The 23,242-nt window shown below is 39.2% G+C and overlaps 1 protein-coding gene and 1 non-coding gene across 9 annotated transcripts in view; both read right to left on the bottom strand.

Moving 5' to 3' along the window:
- Positions 1 to 286: 286 nt before the first annotated feature.
- Positions 287 to 23,242, bottom strand: part of KIF13A (kinesin family member 13A) — a 255,765-nt gene continuing 232,809 nt past the window's right edge. For 2 of the 8 annotated variants that reach the window (XM_060189313.1, XM_060189315.1), the window contains 8 exons: positions 22,944 to 23,096; positions 20,938 to 21,015; positions 15,666 to 15,716; positions 12,454 to 12,562; positions 11,939 to 12,090; positions 11,317 to 11,421; positions 4,170 to 4,961; positions 287 to 1,987 (listed from right to left, as the gene is read on the bottom strand). In XM_060189313.1, the coding sequence (XP_060045296.1) occupies positions 1,967 to 1,987; positions 4,170 to 4,961; positions 11,317 to 11,421; positions 11,939 to 12,090; positions 12,454 to 12,562; positions 15,666 to 15,716; positions 20,938 to 21,015; positions 22,944 to 23,096 (1,461 nt within the window). In that variant the 3' untranslated portion in view covers positions 287 to 1,966. Of the gene's footprint in view, positions 1,988 to 4,169; positions 4,962 to 10,939; positions 10,982 to 11,316; positions 11,422 to 11,938; positions 12,091 to 12,453; positions 12,563 to 15,665; positions 15,717 to 20,937; positions 21,016 to 22,943; positions 23,097 to 23,242 lie in introns of all 8 variants that reach the window. The other 6 variants (XM_060189314.1, XM_060189321.1, XM_060189319.1 and 3 more) reach the window with 4 other exon arrangements.
- On the bottom strand, positions 13,650 to 13,833 carry LOC132538512 (small nucleolar RNA SNORA23). Its single transcript, XR_009549866.1, has one exon. It is a non-coding gene; the product is annotated as a small nucleolar RNA SNORA23 (small nucleolar RNA).

The raw sequence follows: 23,242 nt of genomic DNA, 5'->3' as shown, positions 1-23,242 counted from the left end.
GCCATTCTAGTCTCTGGCAGTGCTTAGTCCTCATTCAAAAGGACTTCAAGACAAGAGTCCGCATTCAAGAGGACTTCTATGACACATGACCAGTCAAAACACAGAAAGGAGAAAATGATGAAATATGGGTGGGCTCCTGACCACCCTCACCCAGTCACTAGCCCTCTCTCTGTTTCCCATTTGTCAAATACTTAAGAATAACTGTACCTATGTCCCCCACTGCTGTGAGGGTTAATTATTATCAATACTGGGAACAATGCCTAGTACACATTAAATACTCAATGGATCTTTGTTGTTGATTCTACTGGTAAATGCCACAGGACATACATATGTACAAATATATTAAATGAGATTTGAAAGTAATGGCAAAAGAAGAAACTAGTGACAAAGTTATTAAATACGAACAACTGATGTTTTGAAATCTGAATACGACAGTTTGTATTCTAAAACACACACAAACTCTGTACCAATTAAATACAATAAAGTTGAAAGGGGCTATAAATTACATTTTTTTAAAAAACAGACAATAGTAAAGTACTACAGTCAGCTCACTATACACAAACAACCATGAACAGCAGCTTTTCATTACAAGTCTTCAATATCTTACTCATTTCCTGATGCTAAGAACTAAAAGAAAAAGTATACAGTGGGCTGTACACAGTCCCTCTCTCGCTCTCACATGTATTGCTGAACATCCAGACCAGTTGTATAGACATCTACAGAACAGGTACATAAAGTACTTTTGTGAAAATTGCTGCACATACAGACCTTCAACATCTCCATTAGTAGGATTTTACAAATGAAGATATGAACAGCAGGGTCATTTGTATTCAATCATCTGCAAACAAGGTGAAGCGAGCATCCATGGCAATTATAATTCATTCGATCTCTTTAGGATTTCCTGGAATTAAGTAACACAGCAAAACCACACCATGGTGAAGCCTACTAATTCAAACAAAACCACACCAAAAAAAAAAGACAAAATCCAACACCCTCCCCCACCCCAAACCCATCTCTAGGTTTGTTCTTGTGTTTCCTTACAGTAATACTGTTCTCTGTTCCACCTGCCTGGCTAGGCTGAATCAAGGACTAAGGAATGCTGGGGTCAGAGCCTCAGTCATTTGTCAATGGTTATAATACAATGTCAAGTCAGTAGGTGGTGGGCCAGGTGGAAAAGCAAAGAATATAGTTGTGAAGTTTTTCAGTGTGCTTATGAAACAGAGGACAGAGAACGGCAGTATAGTGGCCTGGTAGCCAAGAGGAGCATGGCACCGATTTTTTCAGTCAAACATATATACACAGAAAACAAGAGTGGACAGCAAAATTGCTCAGTCTTATGTGAGTTCTTTGGTTATAAAGAACAGCATTTTGTATTTTCCACAAAGAGAGAGTTGCAACCTCATTTTAGACAATACAATCTTTTTCATCTGCTCATATATGAGACTGTCCAAGTTGCGTCTTTATAAAATTCAGTACCTTATGATTTTATACAAACCACTTTTGTCTGCATTTTAGCGTGCAGTCTTATTTGTGTCCAGACATACTATAGATACACATTTCATGTACATAATATATATTATTTATAAAAAAAAAACCAAATTAGACATTGACTCCAAATTCTACAGTAAAAACTGATTAAAACTGTACAAAATAAAGTTCATTTGAATCTGTGGAGGCTTCTACACAGTGGGATGTGTAGCAAGTGCAAACAAAAATACTGCCACTTAATTAATCCAGGGTTCTCGGTTCTCCAACTTTCTGGAAAAAGCAGAGGTTGCCGAGTCACCTGAGTGACAAAGTGCCGCTTCTCCTCACTGGGAGGAGAAAGGTGGTTGCTCTGGAAGCCCTTAGCTTCTCCATGAAGGTCTGAGGTCAGCTGGGCCGCAGCATGTTTTAAAGATGAAGCTGGTGTTTTCTCAAGGTAACCAGGGACAAAGATGCAGTTGTCTCAAGTGCTTGCTGCCTTTCACCAAGTTGCTGTATTCTCCTGGAATGAAGAAGCCAGTGAGTTCACGTACTTGTTCCTACCTCTGCTCTCTACCCACAGGGCCCATCCAGTTTTGCCTGCACACCCGTGGCTAGGAGATTTTCCTACAGGGTCCCAGGAATACTGTTCTAGCATTTGTACTATATAAGAGAGAAGAAACCTAGTCCCAAGGTGAAATCTCTGGCAAAAGTAATGACAGATCTGAAGCTAAATAAAAACAAACAAAACCAAAAACTCAATCTGGGGGCTAGAGAGAGAACATAATAGTTACACAAAAAGTTTGTTTTATTTTATTTTATTTTTGCCTCCAGGGTTATCGCTGGGGCTTGGTGCCTACATTACAAGTTCACTGCTCCTATGGCCACTTTTTCAACTTTTTGGATAGGACAGAGACACTGAGAGGGGAGGGGAAGATAGAGAGGGAGAAAGACACCTACAGATCTGCTTCACTGCTTGTAAAGTGACCCACCTGCAGCTGGGGAGCCAGGGGCTCAAACTGGAGTCCTTGTGCTTTGTACTATGTGTGCTTAACCTGGTGCGCCACTGCTCAGCCCCTTACAAATAGACTTTTATATCTGAGGCTTCCAGATCCCAGATTCAATCCCCCACACCACCATAAATCAGAGCTAAGTAAAAACAAAAATGTCAGTTTTACTGACATAATGAAAATGAAAACAAAAAACAACATAAAAAGCTTATCTGGGCAGGGGCCGGGCAGTGGCACACTGGGTTAAGTGCACATAGTATGAAGCACAAGGACCTGCGCAAGAATCCTGGGTCGAGCCCCCACTCCCCATCTGCAGGGGGTGGTGGTGGTGGTGGTGGTGGTGTGTGTGTGTGTGTGTCTCGCTTCACCAATGGTGAAGCAGGTCTGCAGGTGTATTTTTCTCTCCCTTTTTTTAAAAAAAAATTTATTTATTCCCTTTTTGTTGCCCTTGTTTCATTGTTGTAGTTATTGGATAGGACAGAGAGAAATGGAGAGAGGAGGGGAAGATAGAGAGGGGGAGAGAAAGATAGATACCTGCAGATCTGCTTGTGAAGCAACTCCCCTGCAGGTGGGGAGCCAGAGGCTTGAACTGGGATCCTATGCCGGTCCTTGTGCTTTGTACCACGTGCGCTTAACCCGCTGCACAACTGCCCAACTCACTTCTCTCTCTCTCTTTTCCTTTTCTATCTTCCCCTCCTCTCTCAATTTCTCTCTGTCCTATCAAAAAAAAAAAAAAAAAGAGCTTATTTGGGACCAGCTGGTTAACCGCACACATTACAGTGCACAAGGACTAGGTTTCAAGCCCCTGATCCCCACCCGCAGGAGAAAATCTTCAGGAGTGGTGAAGTAGTGTTGCAGGTGCCTGTCTCTCTCCCTCTCTATTTCCTCCTCCCCTTTCAATTTCTCTCTGTCTCTATCCAAATAATCAATCACTAAATAAATTTTTAAAAAATTATTTATTTTTTATTATTATTTGGGGGTCCATAGTGATAATAAAAGTCAAACTTAAAAAAAAAAAACTCTAAAATTTTAACATCCCCAAACTGAACAATATATATTAAAATAGTGTAACAGAAACATTCAAGCAACCGAAAGAAAAAAAGTATCATAACCCTCCCCTCATCACCCTAACACAACAAATTTTCTTATGAATTTCAGTTCAAGATCTTTAGCAGATACACACTATTCTGGAACATTTCAAAAGAAAATGTAAGTACTATTCCTATTTGCTGGGTACTAAATACTCTAGTATTTAGCAATAAATGAGGGAGTTGTTGCTCCTCTGCCCTTTTCTTTCTTTTTTTTTTTTTTCCTCTGCCCTTTTCTTAATTGGAGAAATCTTTCTTTCCTTAACCAGAAAACTTCTCAGCTCTCTTGGCTTAAGGTGGTGCTAGGGATTGAACCTGGGGCCTCAGAGTCTTAGTCATGAGAATCTTTTGCATAATCATTATGTTATCTTCTGGCCCTCATTTCTGCCCTCTTTCATACGCTGTAATGCTCACAGTGTGATTCTCAGACACCCTTCTTCATAACACCACAGCATGCTCCACTGATGATGATTCATTCCCTTATGCATGGTGCTTTCATGTGGCTGGGGTGCTTGAACCTGGGTCTGTGTTCATGAAAAATGTGTGCTCTACTGGGTGAGTTATCTCCTATTCTATATCCTTCTCATCCATCTCTGGAATTTATTACCTGGTCATTTTTTGCTGAGGAATGCAACTGACTAGGGTCCTGTTGCCCATCTGTGACACTTTTATTGTCCACTTTATTTGGTAAGCTTCTCCTACTCGAATGCTCTCCTGCAGAAGAATCTGTCAAACCATCAAAGTCCTTCCCATCTGACACACCCATAAACTCTGTGAAAGAATAGTCCTCAAGGATGTTCGTTGTGTGTTCTATGGTCACCTCCCTAGGGCAAAATTCTCTGGATGTTTGACCATTCTTGCTGGGGTAGGCATCTTGTTCTGAGTATAAGTCGGTCCTAGAGAGTATTTTGGAATTTTTTTCAGAGATGCTTTGGGATGATGGGCTCCCTTTGGCTAAGGCACTGTTTTCCTTGAGTGGCACCATAATTATTTTCTCTTTCACCAAGCCTTTTTCTGGTTCTGTGAGCTCTCTGATTGAGGATGGTCTGAAATCATATACCGGTGTTGGTCCAGAATGCTCACTGGAGTCTGCATCCTTCATCTGAATGGCTAGTTGATCTGAGCTGTCACTGGAAGGGACCACCATGTCAGATAAAGTAGCATTGGAGGCACTGTGGGAAAAGTAGCCACTGGTAATACTGCTGGTGGTAGGGCTACGGGATACTTCTTTCTCCAAGACCCTTGAGTTTGTCAAGTCTGCTTTAGAAGAAAACCACTCCCTGTTTTCCAAGCTGGCATTGTAAACACTAAAGTCAGCAAACTCCACAGGTACATAAGGTTGTGAAATTATTAGCTTCTTGTTAAGAGCTTCTAGATCATTTTCTTCCTCCTCAGAGTCCTAGGGAGATAAAGCAGAATCAGTTATTAGCTCCTTATTGTAAATATTGTTGAGACAAGTTTTCAATACTTAACTGCTAAAAGTATTCACATTTGCATGTTTAGTGTCTTTATTTTCCAAGTTTGGCTAAAGTTTTCATGTATTATGGATACAGATACATTTTTATTAGTAATTAAGTATTGACTTACAAAATTATAAGATAACAGGGGTATAATTCCACACCGTTCCCACCACCAGAGTTCTGTGTCCTACTATCCCATCCAGCAAAATTTGCAATAGTCCTCCCAAGGTCACAGATATGGGTTAGCTTTATATCTATAACTATCTGTCTATCTATTTCTTGCCCATTTTTTTCCTATGGTCCTGACTTTATTTCCTTTTTAAGTCACACCTACACTTACTGCTTCCAAGTGTCCTTCCTTTTTCCCCTGTTCTCTCTCAGATAACAGAAACAGCGCCTGATTTCCTCAAGTGTTTTCCAGATTCACTGCCCTTTCAGTGATGGTATAAAAACAAAATTCCTGTTGACAAGTGCTTCCAGTCCTGGTGGAATTGGGGTTCAGAGCCCTCTGGTCAGAGACAGATATACTTTTTCTTGGCGATCTATAAGTGTAAAGCAATCGTCAACTATTTCATCTTATTTTCATTTTATTTCATCTGTGCTCATTTAATGCTAATCAGAAATCTTCCCTGGTTTAAGAGAAAGGGTGTAAGTACAGAGGTCTTTTAATTAGTTACCCATGACTAGTTTTTAAAAAACTATATTTTATTTATCTATTTATTTATTTTTCTTTTTTTATTTAAGAAAGGATTAATTAACAAAACCATAGGGCAGGAGGGGTACAACTTCACACAATTCCCACCACCCAATTTCCATATCTTACCCCCTCCCCTGATAGCTTTCCCACTCTCTGTCCCTCTGGGAGCATGGACCCAGGGTCACTGTGGGTTGTAGAAGGTGGAAGGTCTGGCTTCTGTAATTGCTTCCCCGCTGAACACGGGCATTGACTGGTCAGTCCATACTCCCAGTCTGCCTCTCTCTTTCCCTAGTAGGGTGGGTCTCTGGGGAAGCTATTTATTTATTTTTAACAGATCACTGCTCAGCTCTGGCTTATGGTGGTGTGGAGGGTTGAACCTGGGACTATGGAGTCTCAGGCATGAGAGTCTCTTTTGCATAATCATTATGCTATCTATCTCTGCCCCACATGGCTAATTTTTAGTTGTGATATTTTCTTTTTTCTAATTAAATGAGTAGAGTCCATTCATTTGTTGTTGTTGTACAAACCCCACCCCTGCATTTTTTTTTTTTTTTTTTAATCAGAGCACTGCTCAGCTCTGGTTTATGGTGGTGCACGGGGATTAAATTGGGACCTCATGAGCCTCAGAGAAGAGTGTCTTTAGTAAAACAACTTTGCTATCATCTGGGCCTTTCATTTTGTTCTTGTAATCCTCACCTTGGGAAGTCAAGTACTAGTATTCGGTGAAAAGTTTCTGAACAATTTTATGAGAAATGACAGTAAAATAAAAATAAAGCCCTTCTGGTTTGAGCCCCCAGGTCCCCATCTACAGGGGAGTCACTTCACAAGTGGTGAAGCAGGTCTGCAGGTGTCTATCTTTCTCTCCCCCTTTCTCTATCTTCCCTTCCTCTCTCCATTTCTCTCTGTCCTATCCAACAATGATGACAACAATAATAATTACAACAATAAAACAACAAAGGCAACAAAAGGGAATAAATATATAAAAAAAATTAAAAAAAACACAGGCCTTATTCTCCCTTTCTCCCTCCCCCATTAAACCAGATATATAAAAAAGCAAAGAACAAAATGTCAATCTTTTTCAGTATAATATTAAATGTTATAAGGCTCTTAAATAGTATAATCAGACTATTATCTAGGGATTTTGAAAGGGAAAAAAAGGATTCAGCTAGAAGATGGAAATAAAGGAGAAACTTAGATTTAAATGAAAAATTCCTTTGTCAAATAACTTTAGAATTCTATTTATGAAGATTGGCAAAGGGGGAGGCTGGGTGGTGGTGCACCTGGTTAAGTGCACATGTTACAATGCACAAAGACCCAGGTTCAAACGCCTGGTCCCCACCTGCAGGACTGCAGGTGTCTCTGTGGCTCTTTTCCTCTCTATTTCCCCCTTCCTCTCAATTTCTGGCTGTCTCTATCTACTAAATAAATAAAGATAATACGTTAAAAAAAAAGATCAGCAAAGGGTGTAAATAGCATAATGGTTATGCTAAGAAACTCTTATACCTGAGGCTCTGAAGTCCCAGGTTCATCTCCCCATACCACCATAAACCAGAGCTGAAAAGTGTTCTGGTAAAAAAGTAAAATAAAAGGGGTCTGGGTGGTAACACACAGGGTTAAGCACACAGTACAAAGTTCAAGGACTTGCCCAAGGATCTCCGGATTCCCACCTGCAGGGGGCAGCTTCACAAGCAGTGAAGCAGGCCTGCAGTTGTCTTTCTCTCTCCTTATCTTCCCCTCCCCCCAATGTCTCTCTGTCTTATCCAAAAAACTGAAAAAAAAAAAAAATGGCCACAGGAGCAGTGGATCCATAGTGCAGGCACTGAGCCCCAGTGGTAACCCTGGAGGCAAATAAATAAAATAAAATAAAATTGGCAAATATGTGGTCCAGGAAGTGGTGCAGTGGATAAAGCATTGGACTCTCAAGCCTGAGGTTCAGAATTCAATCCCCAGCAGCACACGTACCAAAGTGATACTCTGGTTCTCTTTCTCTCCTTATCTCTTTCATAAATAAATAAAATACTAAAAAAAAGATAGGCAAATATGCAAAAGTAGGTATAATAACTCTCCTATTTCTCTCTAAACGAGTGATTTCTTTTATACTGGGTGAAAAACAGTGTAAAACATGTAAGTACTATGTTCAGATAAAACAGGTGATATTATGCAGATTTCCTCTTAACTTAAGGAGATGAAGCAAAAGTCAGTCATTAGCTATTATTAGTTATTATAGGAAATATTGTTGAGGCAGGTTTTTGGCAATCAACTATTAAAGGTATTCACACTTACATATTCTGTGTCTTAATTTTTTTTTTAGCCAATATCTGATACTATTGAAACCATTTATTTTCTTTTCAAGATTTATCTTATGAAACAGAAAGATTAGAGTACTCCCCCATTGTCTGCAGGGGTCTCATTTATGCTAATCCTGTAGTCTAATGCTAGGCCATCCCCCGCCACTCCTTTTCCTTTTAAAAAGTGACTTTGGTACCCCTCTTATCCTATGGTCTTGTCAGTGTTTCCATTTTATAAATAAAAATGATTAAAAAATTATAAAAAGTGGCTTTGCTCATTTCCCCTAATGCTTCTCTTGATTCATACCATTTGATACTGCATCCATTCATCTCAACCAAATCTGTGCAACCAGTGCTGCCTCAACATGTTTCACCCCACCTTCCCAAAGCCCTGCCACACTAGGGAAAGATATAAACAGGCTGGGGGTATGGATCAACCTGTCAACATCCATGCTCAGTGGAGAAGTAATTCCAGAAGCCAGTCCTCCCATCTTCTGCACCCCATAAAGATCTTTGGTCCATACTGCCACAGGGATAAAGAACAGGAGATGGGAAACGGATCTCTGGTGGTGGGAGCTGTATGGAATTGTATCCCTCTTATCTACAATCTTGTTGATCATTATTAAATCACTAATAATAAAAAAAGTGGTATTCATGCAGTGAGCACCCATTTATCACAAGCCATTGTTCTAAGAGCTGAGATACCAATATTGAACAGAAAAGGGGAATGGCTCCACTAAAATATTCCCTGGTACTTCTGTCCACAGTTCTAAGAGGTAAGCAGTTCATTTTAGAAGCAGCAGCAGCAGTAGGGAATACTGAAGATGAATACTATCTCTGAAAGCACCTGAAGTCATCTGGATCAATTCAATTCTGTTGGGGGGAAGAGGGCTTTGTTGTCATACTTTTATTTTATTATGACATTTTGGGCAAGTTGCCCAATAAGTTTGTTTCCTGTAAAATGAAATAAACCATATCCTGTCTGTGTAAGAACTAAGGGGTAGAAGTGACGTTCTGCTGTCTCTCTTCTTTCATTACTAAAAAAACAAACAAACAAAAAACCCTCCAAAATTACACTGTTACCTTTATTTTATTCACAAAAGACACTAATACATTTGTGTATTTTCCCAAACTCAATAACCAAACCTTACTTTAAGATCAAGGACAGCTATATTTATTGTGTTTCATGTGAAAGTACAGGTTACTTTCATAATTAGATGTGTTAAAAAAACAAAACAAAAGGAACCATGTCTCGATATTGATTCTCAGAAATGACTTCAAACTCTCTTGATCAAACTGAACTACTTACTCACCTGCTGATTTTTCAAGTGCAAAGGAAATTAGAACAAAGGAAAATATTTTATATTCGTTAGAAATAGAGTCAGAATTCCCCCAGAGACATGAAAACTTCAGGTTAAGTATGTAACAATCTTAAAATCTACCAAAGCATCCTAGGAAGATGTCTAGCTGAAGTAAATCAGTAGGTAAAAGAATGCTCAGTAAGCCAGATTTCTAAGAATGGATGCAGATCTTTCAATAAAGATTTCAACAAGGAGCCTGGTGGTGGCATAGCCTGTAGAGTAAGTACAGGTTAAGTAAGTAACAATCTTAAAATCTACTGAAACATCCTAGGAAGACATCTATCTGAAATAAATCAGTAGGTGAAACAATGCTCAGTAAGCCAGATTTCTAAGAATGAATGCACCTGTATTATGTTAGGTTTGAAAGAATGGTAAAGAGCTTTCCAAACAAAAATAATTGACTAACACTAAGCCAGCCTGACAATGAAGAGTGAAGGACCTTTACAAAGCCAATAGCCATGCTCCTGGCCTGCCACGGGAAGCCTTGGTGGGCTGCTTTGAGCAGTAGTGCTGTCCAAAGAACTTATCCATGTAACTACAGTAAGGCTCTCTGCCTCATTGCAGAACTTAAACTTTTATTATAGACACTGAGTACTGAAAAGCTTTTCTAAAATTCAATTAATCAGTGATCGTCATTGCTGAGAAGAGTTTAAAAATGGTAATCTCTAGAAAAAATGCTCTCATTCATGAGAGAATTCTATGTAGCTTGTTCTTATGAATGTTACCTTTTTCCCCAAGGTATTATTACCTTTAATTTCTCTGCTATAGGAAAGATAATATTGGGGATCTTTTTATTGAATCATGTAAAGATGTCTGTGTTACAGATGTTACAGATTATGGATACACTGTTAAATAAAGTGTATTTATAAAATAGAAAACAACAACAAAAAAAGCAATAGCACTCCAGGCATGAAGTGAGCATTTAACTGGATATCTATTAAATTCTAGTTAGTTCCACACTGTGTGAATTAGCAGCATATTCTATGTTAAAGACCTCATATAAATAAGCCTCTGGAAGGGATCTGACGTAGTTGTGCTGGGAAAGAAAGCTTCCCACTCTCTGCCATAAAGCAGACTGCAATGCAGATGTAAAAATCAAACAGCCCCTTATTCTCTAAATTGCCTTACTTTTTTTTTTTTCTTCAGCTTCTAGGAAAGTACAAGAGAGTATGAGCTGAGAAATACAAATAGATTATTCTCTCTAGGCCAAAGAATATATGCTTAAAAAAATTTAAGTAGCAAATTTGAAGTGCCTGGTATAGAATCTAATAAATTATTTTTCTCAAATTTGCTATTGGAAAACCAAGTACAAGGGAATGAAGCTTTACAGGTAGATTCAACCTTCCTGTATATGTGGTAGACATCCTGAAAGAAAGAATAAGGGAGTTGGAATATATCTTGCTTACAGATTAAAAATGTCTACCTGAGCTGTAGCGATATGATGGATGATGATGGATTGCAGTGCAACTACAATCCATCTACAGGAACTACAGAAAAATCTTAGCACTAAGCATCAGACAACATGAAAAAAGCTTTCAAACATACCCACAGCTAAATGCATTATTACTTACGCCAAGTAAGTGCAATTCCTCTAGGTAGATTAACTTCAGAATCTGGGCAATATGTATACATACATTAGAATGCTTTAATACTAGTTAAAATGATCTTTTTGTTATACTGCTCATATAGCCTAGAATCGTTAAAAGTAACTTTTCCCCTTTTCTAAGCAAATTTATTCTAAGTAAAAAGAAAAAAAAATTAGATGAATTCCAAGTCACGGCCACATTCATGCATAATTTCATCACAGATGGTCACATCAAAAAAAAAAGCAGAAAGTCAAGACTAAATACATATCTTATAATTTTGTTTTAAATAACTGGATGATTGTCTGTGAAAGGGCCTTAAACCCACCACCAGGCAATATGACAGAAATGGTTCCAGAACTTACAATCTTCTTCTCACGTTTGCTATTGTGTTCTACTGGCATGCTGCTACCATTGCTTCCTGAGGGTACAATGCAGCCAGGGTTATATGCCTGAGATGAAGGCATGCTCTGCAAAGGTTAAGACACACAGATGCATCACACACAGAAGACAACAACAGCTGGGATATATGTTAAGTCTGTGCAAGTTAGAAAAGCAATGCAAACACTTTTATAATATGTGAGTGGTGCAGCAAATTAAACCTTCAGGCAGAGTTAAACTACTGGTGAAATCAGACAAGACAATACAGATTCTATAACAAAACACACAGATGGTTTTATCAAATAAAAAACTGAAAGTTTTTCATGTTTTCTTAGCATGTAGGGAGTATTTCTTCCTTACTTGAAAGAGAAGAAGAAAAAAAAAAAAACCTTTGAAAATTCCTAAATGCAAAGAAAACAATAGCAATTACAAGAAACAAGAAATTTCTACCATGACCCTTCATGCTCATTCCAGAATAGGATAATGGGAGTGAAAACCCACACATATCTGCATGCAGCATCCTACTGGTTAATGCAAAATGCTATTTCACCACAGACAACATGATCCCCTCCTATTTTATGTGATACACACAAATTAAACATTTACCTCCTGGCTTAGAAGTGGCCTTGCTTCAAGCGCTATCCTTTTCTTATGTTCTTCTTTCACAGGCATAAGGGGTTTGAAAAACTTTGGAGGTTGAGGAGAGAATGCTTTAAAAGGGCTGACTGTTAAGGCATGAGTATTGTCTGACATACAACCTAGAAAAGGTGAAAAAACGGGATTATAGGCATAGCATGTTAACATACAGGAAACAAAGTAATGGTCACGGTGTGAAAAGATTTGTGTCTTAAAAATCACTTCAAATTCAGAGAAAAAAAATAAGTTGAGGATTATAAGCTGTTACACAAAAGTCTCTTGTTATTACTTGGATTATATAATGATACAAAGCAAAAATGAATCAAGTTAGAGAATATAATTTATCTTCTATTCAGGAAGGCCATTTTGGATCATCTAGCAAACTAGAATCTTAGCTTGCTAGTCATCTATAAAAGAATTTCCTACATGATTTTCATAAGAGAGCATAAAAAAAAACCCAAAAAACAAGACAATAATTTTACCACTACCTTCTTTACTCCTTCGAGGTGACTCTCTAGGTAAAGTTCCATAACAAGCAACATCTTGATAACTAGAGCTGTAGTCAGACATGTCTAGTGGGCTCTCTGGCCAACCCTACAAGGTAAAAATGTATGTTAATGGTAATCAAGTCCCTCTAAAATGAGAAATGATGCCTAGATTTCAGTGTTTTAATTAATTAATTAATTAATTTTCCCTTTTGTTGTCCTTGTTGTTTTATTGTTGTTGTTATTGATGTTGTCGTTGTTCGATAGGAAAGAGTGAAATGGAGAAAGGAGGGGAAGACAGAGAAAGGGAGAGAAAGATAGACACCTGCAGACCAGCTTCACTGCCTGGAATCGACTCCCCTGCAGGTGGGGAGCCGGAGGCTCAAACCTCGGATCCTTAAACTGGTCCTTGTGCTTTGCGTCATGTGCGCTTAACCCGCTGAGCTACCACCTGACTCCCCTATCTCAGGATCTTATGCATGTAAGTCCTGCATTCTATCCACAAAGCCATCTATTTGGCATATTTTCTTTTCTTTTTTAAGATTTTATTTTTACTTATTAATGAGAGAGATAGGAGGAAAGAGATGATAGAGATGATAGATAGATAGATAGATAGATAGATAGATAGATAGATAGATAGATAGATAGATAGATAGAACGAATGAACGAACCAGACATTACTCTGGTACATGTGCTGCCAGGGACTGAATTTGGGACCTCATGCTTGAGAGTCCAGTGCTTTATCCATTGTACCACCTCCAGGACCAATGCATATTTCTTTCCCCTTAGAGATTAATTACTTATGAAACATTTCATATAAGTAGAAAAACATTGAATGATATAAATACTGTTATAGCCAAGGAATAATTTGAGTAAATGTGAATATTAAAAAAAATTTAAAGACTTATTATTAATGAGACAAAGGAAGAAGAGAAAGAATCAGAACATCACTCTGGCACGTTCAATGGAGGGAACTGAACTCAGCATCTCAAGCTTAAGAGTTTAATACTTTAATTACTGTACGATCTGCTGGGCCACACATGTTAGCATTTTATATTTGTTTAGGATATCATAAAATCATTACAAATTAAATGAAATTCTCTCAAGTCATTACAGGTTCTATTCATTTTCCCACTGCTTTTATGGATTAGCTAGGTATCTATGATGACTGATAACACCCCCCCCCCCCCCAAGGCCTGTGTGTGGGGATTTGGAGGCTGACTTGTGGTGAGTATGTTCAAAGACACAGCACGAAGCCAGTACTATGACCCCACCTTACTCTTTGGCTGCATGGTGTTTGTGTGGATAACAGGGTCTGAATGCAAGATGCAGGCAGACTCTGCTATCAGACACAGATGCAAACTGGGTACACATGACCAGGCAGCCTGGTGACTGATAATTTATAGACCAAAGTGAACCAGTTTTCTGAATGAAATGGTTCCATTAATAACTTTGCATAATTAGTCAGAAAAAGTTGGGGTGGGAGTCGGGCAGTAGCGCAGTGGGTTAAGTCCATGTGGTGCAAAGCACAAGGACTGGCTCAAGAATCCTGGTTCGAGCTCCTGGCTCTCCACCTGCAGGGGAGTCGCTTCACAGCAGTGAAGCAGGTCTGCAGGTGTCTATCTTTCTCTCCTCCTCTCTCCATTTCTCTCTAACAATGATGACATCAATAACAACAATAGTAACTACACCAACAATAAAAAAACAAGGGCAACAAAATGGAAAATAAGTAAATAAAAAAAATAAGTTGGGGGTAACTTTAAGCAAAGTATGGTGTGGCTACTTGACATATACTCAAGATTTAAATGTTTCAATCTGCTCTAAGATTGGTATATCAAAAAGAAAAACTTCTCATGAGAGCTGTGGAGAAAATACCAGTGGTAACACAAAAGAGTTTCATACCTGAGGACCACAGGTCCCACAATCAATTCTATGTAACACCATAAGTCAAAGTTCTTTAAAAAGAAAAAAAAAAAAGGAAGAAAACTTCTCGTATTTATAAATTTATCTTATTTTAACTTCTCAGAAGTTGGCTGCCTTTAAGGATTATATCTTAAACTCTACTTAGTAAGATTTATTTATATGAGAGAGGTATAATATAGATAGATATTGTAGCACCAATCTGGGTGTAGAGGACTGAACCTATGGCATTAATAAAAGTAAATTCAGGGGATCAGGCGGTGGCACACTTCATTAAGCTCATACTCTACAGTGCAAAAGAACACTGGTTTAAAGCCCCTGGTCCCCACTTGCAGGGGGAAAGCTTCACAAGTGGTGAAGTAGAGCTAAAGGTGTCTCTCCGTCTCTTTCCCTCTCTATCTCCCCCTCCCCTCTCAATTCTTTGTCTCTACCCAATAATATATAAATAAAATTAAATTAAAAAAAGTTCGGTACTCTATTTTCTGAGCAACCTTTCACGATTTTAAATTGAAGAACATAGTCTGTATTTATACTTTGAATCATGCACAGTTCCTAACATAGTTAGCATAGTAATTGTGAACAATACATGTTCATGAGATACTTGCTGAAGAATGATGTTGCAAAATGTCAATTTTAAATCCCAATTTTTACCCATTTGAAGTAATTTTGTTATGGTGAATGTAAAAGCTTTTAAATAATTTAGAGTTTGATCCATAAAGACACAGACATTTGTTCAAAGTATGAGGTATTATCCTGGAATGGAAAGTATAATACTAAGTAATGTGCCAATCGGAGTGAATAGCAATTTCACTTCAAGTATTTGAACTTGAAAATGGACAGATGGCACGATAGATTTGCATAATATTAAGATAGGAAGTTCAGGGCTGGGGAGACAGCATAATGATTATGTAAAAAGACTTTCAGGCCCAAGGCACGAAAGGTCCCAGGTTTACTTCCTAGAACCACCATAAGCCAGAGCTGATTAGTGCTCTGGTACAAAATAATAATAAAAAAGAATGACAATAAAAGAGGTTCAGAGATTTTAAAAGCACATGATAATTTTCTAGACTTAAGATTTGGCTGATAAAAATAAAAGATTCTGCTGATAAGATCGAAGGTTTGTGGATCTAGTGCTCTGTGATAAAGATGTTTAGTAGAGAGAGAGATGTGCTGACACCTGTCAGATAGAGATGTATGCCGGTGATAACAACACCCTTGTAAATCAACATTTCCATACAGCAATTTTAAAATAAGACTATGCTGGTGATCGTGTCATGACCATAGGTACCCACCACCTTATCATCTTCATCAAATCCAGAAAGGTCTGGTCGACTGGAAGAGACCTATAAGAGATGAATGATTTTATATGCATAACATAAACTTTACACATATATCGAGAAACAGAATGCAAACATGGTTATCAGTGGCGGAGCACAGGAACTTTGGATGTGGTGAGTTGTACACACATACATATGAATTTGAAAAAAATACCCTTGATAAGGGGCTGAGCAGTGTCACACCTGGTTGAGCACACATATAGCCACGTGGGCCCACCTGCAGGGGGAAAACTTCATAGTGGTAAAGCAGTGCTGCAGGTCTCTCTCTCTCTCTCTCTCTCTCTCATTTCCCTCTTGATTTCTATGTCTGTGTCCAATGGACAAATAAATAAATGATAACTTTGTAAACCAGTGTTAATCACTAATAAAAATATGTAAAAAAAAAAAAAAGAAACAATGTAACATACATTATATGATAATTTCTTCCATTATTTCAACTTCAAGAATAATGACTATTTTAAATTTAGGGGTATTACCATAGAGCATTTATATAAATAAATATGTATACACATAAATAGCCATAAGGAATATCTTGTAATATCTTTTTTCCTGATCCATATACATAGTACCTTACTATAGTTGGTTTTCGATAGAATGATGCTACTTTCCCTCAGTACCACTGTAGCTACATCCTATGAGTAATTTATCTTATTTTATTAATTTTATTTATTAGGTAGAGAGAAAAATTGAGAGGGAAGGAAGAAATAGGGAGGGAGAGAGAAACAGAAACACCTACAAAACTGCTTCACTGCTCTTGAAGTTTTCCTTCTAGAGCCTGGGTCCTGGTGCACTGTAACATATGTGCTGAACCAGGTGTGCCACCATCTAGCCTGCACTACAAGTACTGACATGCGTATCAGTTCAGTATCACATTAGTTATGAATGCATCCTGTGCATCTATGAGAATCTCTATAAAATAAATTAAGCCATGGATACTCCAAACTATTGATTAGGTATGTGCATCTTCAACTCTTTCAAAAGGGTTTTGGGCTCAGCTTATAGATCATTGTTTCTAGTGCAAATATTGAGTCAAGGTCAAACAGTTAACATTGTAATTATATGATATGCCTCTTATTTTTATCTTTATTAACAAATAGCTAATGTTACTATTTTTCTTTTTTTTTAAATTGCAATTTTCTCTCTCTTTCCTTTCTTTCTTTTTTTTTTTGCCTCCAGGGTTATTGCTGGGGCTCGGTGCTTGCACCACTGCTCCTGGAGGCTATTTTTTTCCTTTTGTTGCCCTTGTTGTTTTATCATTGTTGTGGTTATTATTGTTGTTATTAATGTCGTTGTTGTTGGATAGGACAGAGAGAAATGGAGAGAGGAGGGGAAGACAGAGGGGGGAGTGAGAGATAGACACCTGCAGACCTGCTTCACCACCTGTGAAGTGACCCCCTCTGCAGGTGGGAAGCCAGGAGCTGGAACCAGGATCTTTATGCCGGTCCTTGCACTTCATGCCATGTGCACTTAACTGCTGCGCTACCACCCGACCCCTTATTTTTCTTTTTCAAATCTCCTTAAATTTCTGAGTTTTCTTTTTCTTTTCTTTTCTTTTCTTTTTTTTTTTTTTTTTTGGTCTCTAGGTCATTTTTCCTATAAAGTTTCCCAGAGTCTGAATTTTACTAACTAAATCCCTGCATTATTATTTAATATTTTCTTCTATCACCTATAAACACTAATTGTTACAGTACTGATCATATTCAGATTTAGTTTAGTTTTCTACAGAATATTTTTACAGGTGATCTTTCTCTGCTTTTGAAGATAAATGTTTCCTCATTGATTTTGACTTTTTTTTTAAATGAGCTATGTAATTCCTTTATTTTTTAACTTTATTTGATAAGATCAGAGAGAAATTAGAAGGGAATAGGGAGATGGGGAGAGAAACAGAGACACTGCTTTACCACTTGTGAAGTTCCCCCCACCCCACACCTTCAGATAGGGACTGGGGGCTTGAATGCAGGTCCTTGTACATTGTAATGCGTATGTTCAACCTGGTGTGCCACTGCCCAGTAATTCCCTTTTTGTCTTAAAATGGAGAGGGAAGGATGAGACAGAGAGGGGGAGAGACATTTGCAGCACTGCTTTACCACTTATGCAACCTTCCTCCTGCAGGTGGGGACTGGGGGCTTGAACCTGGGTAACATGAGCATTCAACCATGTGTGCCACTGCATGGCCCTGCTATACAGTTCCTAATAGTACCTTCTCTCTCCCTTATTTTCTGTCTAGTATTTACTGAGTAAAGGGGGACTCAAGACTAAGTCTTTTTTTTTTTTTTTTTAATATTTATTGTATTTATTTACTCCCTTTTGTTGCCCTTATTGTTTTATTGTTGTAGTTACTGCTGGATGGGACAGAGAGAAATGGAGAGAGAAGGGGAAGACAGAGAGGGGGAGAGAAAGACAGACACCTGCAGACCTGCTTCACCGCCTGTGAAGCGATTCCCCTGCAGGTGGGGAGCCGGGGGCTCAAACAGGGATCCTTTTTCTGGTCCTTGTGTTTTGTGCCACGTGCGCTTAACCTGCTGTGCTACCGCCCGGCTCCCAAGACTAAGTCTTGATGTACCACTTAACTGCATCCCACAAGTACTGATATATGTAACATTTTAATTATCATTTAAATACATTCCAATTTCTACCATGATCTCTTATTTGGTACATAAGCTTATTAATTAATTAATTAATTTTAACCAGAACACTGCTCAGCTCTGGCTTATAGTGGTGCAGGGAATTGAACATAAGCTAATTATAAGGCAGTCATTTCAATTTAAATTGCATAAGTCTTTTATTATCAACTTCTAACCACTGAACTATGTCAGAAGAAATAAACTGTGGGCTGGGGTGATAACTCAGTGTTAAGGGTACAAAACTTGCAAAACTTGCATGCCAGAGGTCCCAGAGGGCCCCCGTTCAATCCCTGGTACTGCCATATGCCAGGGTTAAGTGGTGCTCTGGTTTCTCTTTCCTCTCCCTCTGACAAAAATGAATCAATATTTTAAAAAATGTATCTGTATGATGATGAGTAACTTTCTTTCCCTTCCCTTCCCTCCCCTTCCCTCCCCTCCCCTCCCTTCCCTTCCCTTTTCTTTTTTGTCTCCAGGGTTACTGCTGGGGCTCAGTGCCTGCACTATGAATCCACTGCTCCTGGAGGCCATTTTTTTCCCTTTGGATGCCCTTGTTGCTATCATTGTTGTTGGATAGGACAGAGAGAAATCAAGAAAGGAAGGGAAGACAGAGAGGGGGAGAGAAAGATAAGACACCTGCAGACCTGCTTCACTGCTTGTGAAGCGACCCCTCTGCAGGTAGGGAGCTGGAGGCTTGAACTGGGATCCTTGCGCTGGTCTTTGAGCTTTGTGCCATGTGTGCTTAACTCGCTGCACTACCACCTGCCCCCCCCAGAACTTTCTTCAGAATCTATCATAAGACGAATTTCATAAATATTACATATATAAATATATGTATATTAATTTACCTGTTTATTAAAAAAGAGAAAGAGGTTGGGAGAGAGTAAGAACCAGACATCATTCTGGCGTCTGTGACACTGGAGTTCAAACTCAGGACCTCATGCACATAGTCCAGAGCCTTATCCATTGTGACAACTCCCAGGCTACAAATGTTCATTATATTTTAAAATCTTTTCCAGACAGTTTTGGAGGCTAGCAGTGCAAATAGTACTGTGCCTTTCCTTGGGAGGATCTGACTTTTATTCTGCTGTCTCTTGAAAAAGGCAGTTTTGGGGACTAGGTGGGGGCGCACCTGGTTAAGCGCACACATTACAGTGCTCAAGGTCCCAGGTTCAAGCCCTGGTCCCCACCTGCAGAGGGAAAGCTTTGCCAAGTAAAAAAGGCAGTTCTGAGTTAGCTCATAACTAACTCTTTTCTATCAGTGACCCTTGATTAAAAGAGGATCTAATTTTTTTTATTATCTTTATTTATTGGATAGAGACAGCCAGAAATTTCGAGAGAAGGAGGAGATAGAGAGGAAGACAGAGAGATACCTATAGCCCTGCTTCACCACTTGAAAAACTTCCCCCTGCAAGTTGGGATCCAGTGCTTGAACCTGGGTTCTTGTGAGTGGTAACATGTGCGATCAACCAGGAGTGCCACTGCCTGAACCCAAAATGGGATTTTCTAGATGAGGTAGTTGAGAAAGAATATTAAAATGACCTAAGAAAGTTCAGGGATCATGTGAGGGTTTCCTGGTGGCTTATAACCCTCTGGTTAACACTGTCAAACTTGTCAAATAGGTCTGGGAGGAGGTGGTATACCATGATGAATGGACATATCACCATGCTCAAAGAGCTGGGTTCAAGTTCCAAGTCCCTACTTGTAGGGAGTGGAGTGGTGCAGAGGTAGGCAGGGAAGTATCATGAGTGGTGAAGCAGTACTTTCTCTTTCCTTCTCTATAACCCTCTTTCCTCTCAATTTCTTTCTTTAAAATTTTTTATTTAATTTATTTATTTTCCCTTTTGTTGCCCTTGTCTTTTTTTATTATTGTTGTAATTATTATTGTTGTTGTTATTGATGTCGTCATTGTTAGATAGGACAGAGAGAAATGGAGAGAGGAGAGGAAGACAGAGAGGGGGAGAGAAAGATAGACACCTGTAGACCTGCTTCACCGCCTGTGAAGGGACTCCCTTGCAGGTGGGGAGCCGGGGGCTTGAACTGGGATCCTTACGCTGGTCCTTGAGCTTTGCACCACATATGCTTAACCCGCTGTGCTACCACCCGACTCCCTCCTCTCAATTTCTATCAGAAGGAAAAGAAAGAAAAAGGCTAATAGGAAGCAGTGGGTTCGTTGTGTAGGAACTAGGCCCTAGCAATAATCTTGGTAGCAAAAGTAAATAAACAATGAATGAATAAAAAAATAAACATACCAATAAACAAACAAAAGAACAGGGTAAATGACTCAAGAAGAGCACCCAGGGGCCTCTGGCATTTTCAGCTGACTCTACCATCTTTAAGTCAATTACATTCAGTTTATAGTCCATGAAACTTCTTTCAAGGAGATGAAAACACATTTTCAGTAAAGGCTCAGTCATGTTACAGGTAACTATGCTCTATGGCATGCTCCCCTGGCACAGAGGAGTAGTTTTTCTTTTTGGGATGACACACCAGAGTTGTAAGTTATACTTCTACCTATAAACCAGGATCTCAAAATCCCTCACATGCTGCATCTTACACGCCAGGGCATGCCTTGTATGCAGTGGGCCCTTGCAGGATGTGCTTACATTGTGGACATTTGGTGTGCTGAGACTTCTCCGCAGGTGCCGAGCTTTAGTGGAAAGTGCTTCTTTGATGGTGACAGCCTGTAAATGTGAAGGTAACACTTATTATTTGCTCTCCTTTGATGACAAGAGTAATATTTGTGTATTGAGAAAGATTTAGGAAATAGAAAGATCACATCAATCCCACACATTTACAAGCCTGAATCTTATTGTGCCCATTAATTTTTCCCTTCATTTGTCAAAAACATCAATCAAGAAAGCTGCTGCTGAACTGAAGACATTTATATTTGTAGACATTTTATAGACATGGCCAGAGAAAATGAAGAAGCAATACTTTAAGCAACATACTTTCAAAAACTTTAATAAAGTTTTATACAATGGTTTTCCTCATGAAACTCCTACTAAATGAATTTTTTTTTCCTCCAGGATTATTGCTGGGGCTTGGCTTCCTGTACTATAAATCCACTGCTTCTGGAGGCTATTTATTTCCATTTGCTATCCTTGTTGTTTATCACTGTTGTTGTAATTATTATTGTTGTTGTTGGATAGGACAGAGAGAAATAGAGAGAGGCAGGAGACAGAGGGGGAGAGAGAAAGATAAGACACCTGCAGCCCTGCTTCACCACTTGTGAAGCGACTCCCCCTGTGGATGGGGAGCTGAGGGGATCAAACCGGAATCCTTATGCCAATCCTTATGCTTTGCATCATGTGTGCTTAACCCGCTGTGCTACCCCCTCAACCCCGCTGCCCGGCCTTGCCCCCTTTTTTAGCCAGAGCTTGTCTAGTTTATGGTGGTTCTGGGGGTTGAAACTGCGACCATTGCTGACTCAGACATGAAAGTTTCCCCCCCCCCCCCCATAAATACTAGGCTATCTGCTCAGTCCTGGAAGATTTTTTTTTTCTTTATTTGTTGGTTAGAGATAGCCAGAAAGAGGGAAGGGAGTGACAGAGAGGGGGTGAGACAGAGAGATACCTCCTTCACCATGCTTTCCCCATGTAGGTGGGGGACTCAAACCCAGGTCCTTACACATTGTAACATGTGTGCTCAACCAGGTGTGCCACAACCTGGCCCCTAGATTTTTCTGACAGATGCCAATCTTACTCCTTTTGTTGTTTACAACTCACTTTCCATACTGTCAACTAATATTTTTATATGATGGCATCTTCTGTCTTACAGTTCTTCTACCTACAGGGTTATTCACCTGAATTTCCTTCACTCACTGAAGAAATTAGCCTGCATGCCCAAATTGGAAAGATATTATAGTAATATCACATGGATAAGTATATGGACTTTGGAGTCAAGCTATCTGACTGTATATGACTTTGTAACCCTCTTCAGTGCTTCTGATAAAAGAATAGCCAGCTTCTGTCAGTGTCAATAGTTTTATTTACAGATGGGCGTGCATAGTGATATTTACCTTTTAGAATGGTCTTTAAGGGGTGTCGGGCAGTAGTGCAGTGGGTTAAGTGCACCTGGCACAAAGCGCAAGGACTGGTGTAAGGATCCCGGTTCAAACCCCAGCTCCCCACCTACAGGGGAGTCGCTTCACAGGCGGTGAAGTAGGTCTGTAGGTGTCTTTCTCTCTCCCTCTCTGTCTTCCCCTCCTCTCTCCATTTCCCTCTGTCCTATCTAACAACGATGACATCAGTAACAATAACAACTACAACAACAATAAAAAGACAACAAGGGCAACAAAATGGAAAATAAATAAATAATTAAAAAAATACCTTTCTTATTAAAAAAAAGAATGATCTTTAAGATGAAATAAAATAGGTTATCTAAATTACTTAGTTATAGTTCTTAGTCAGAAGGTAGTCGCTAAAATGTAGTCATTTAATTTTGTTGCTATTTTGTCAAAGTAACTATTTTGTCAAATGAGATCCACTACTCAAGTGGCCCTTCTGTGACAGATTTAGAGAAGTTGTTTAGTAAATGAATTTATCTTTGTCCATTTGGAGCTAAGGCGGGCAAGCTCATCCATCCTCTGTTCAGATTTGCAACGACTTGCCTGCCGGAGCCGTTCAAGGCTCAGAATGTTCTCCACCTGCAGCACACTGCGCGTGTACTTCTCAATGTAGGTCTCTCCATCTGATGTGCCTTCATTCTCACTCCTTGCTGCCATGAGGGCCAGCGTTTCCCGGTCCTCAATTTCTTCTGTTGCCTAAAGTGACAAGAATGTAATCACAGACTTTTATAGGCAAAATATTCAATCAAAATTGTGGTGAGAAAATTATAAGTCTTCTTAAGGGGTATTCCCCCTGCCACATTTTACCATTTACTGGGGGGGGGGGCTGTTAATGGTTTTAT

The sequence above is a fragment of the Erinaceus europaeus genome, chromosome 4 (genome assembly GCF_950295315.1).
Source record: "Erinaceus europaeus chromosome 4, mEriEur2.1, whole genome shotgun sequence".
In the NCBI taxonomy this organism is placed as follows: Eukaryota; Metazoa; Chordata; class Mammalia; order Eulipotyphla; family Erinaceidae; genus Erinaceus; species Erinaceus europaeus.
This window is presented reverse-complemented; position numbering and strand designations above follow the sequence as displayed.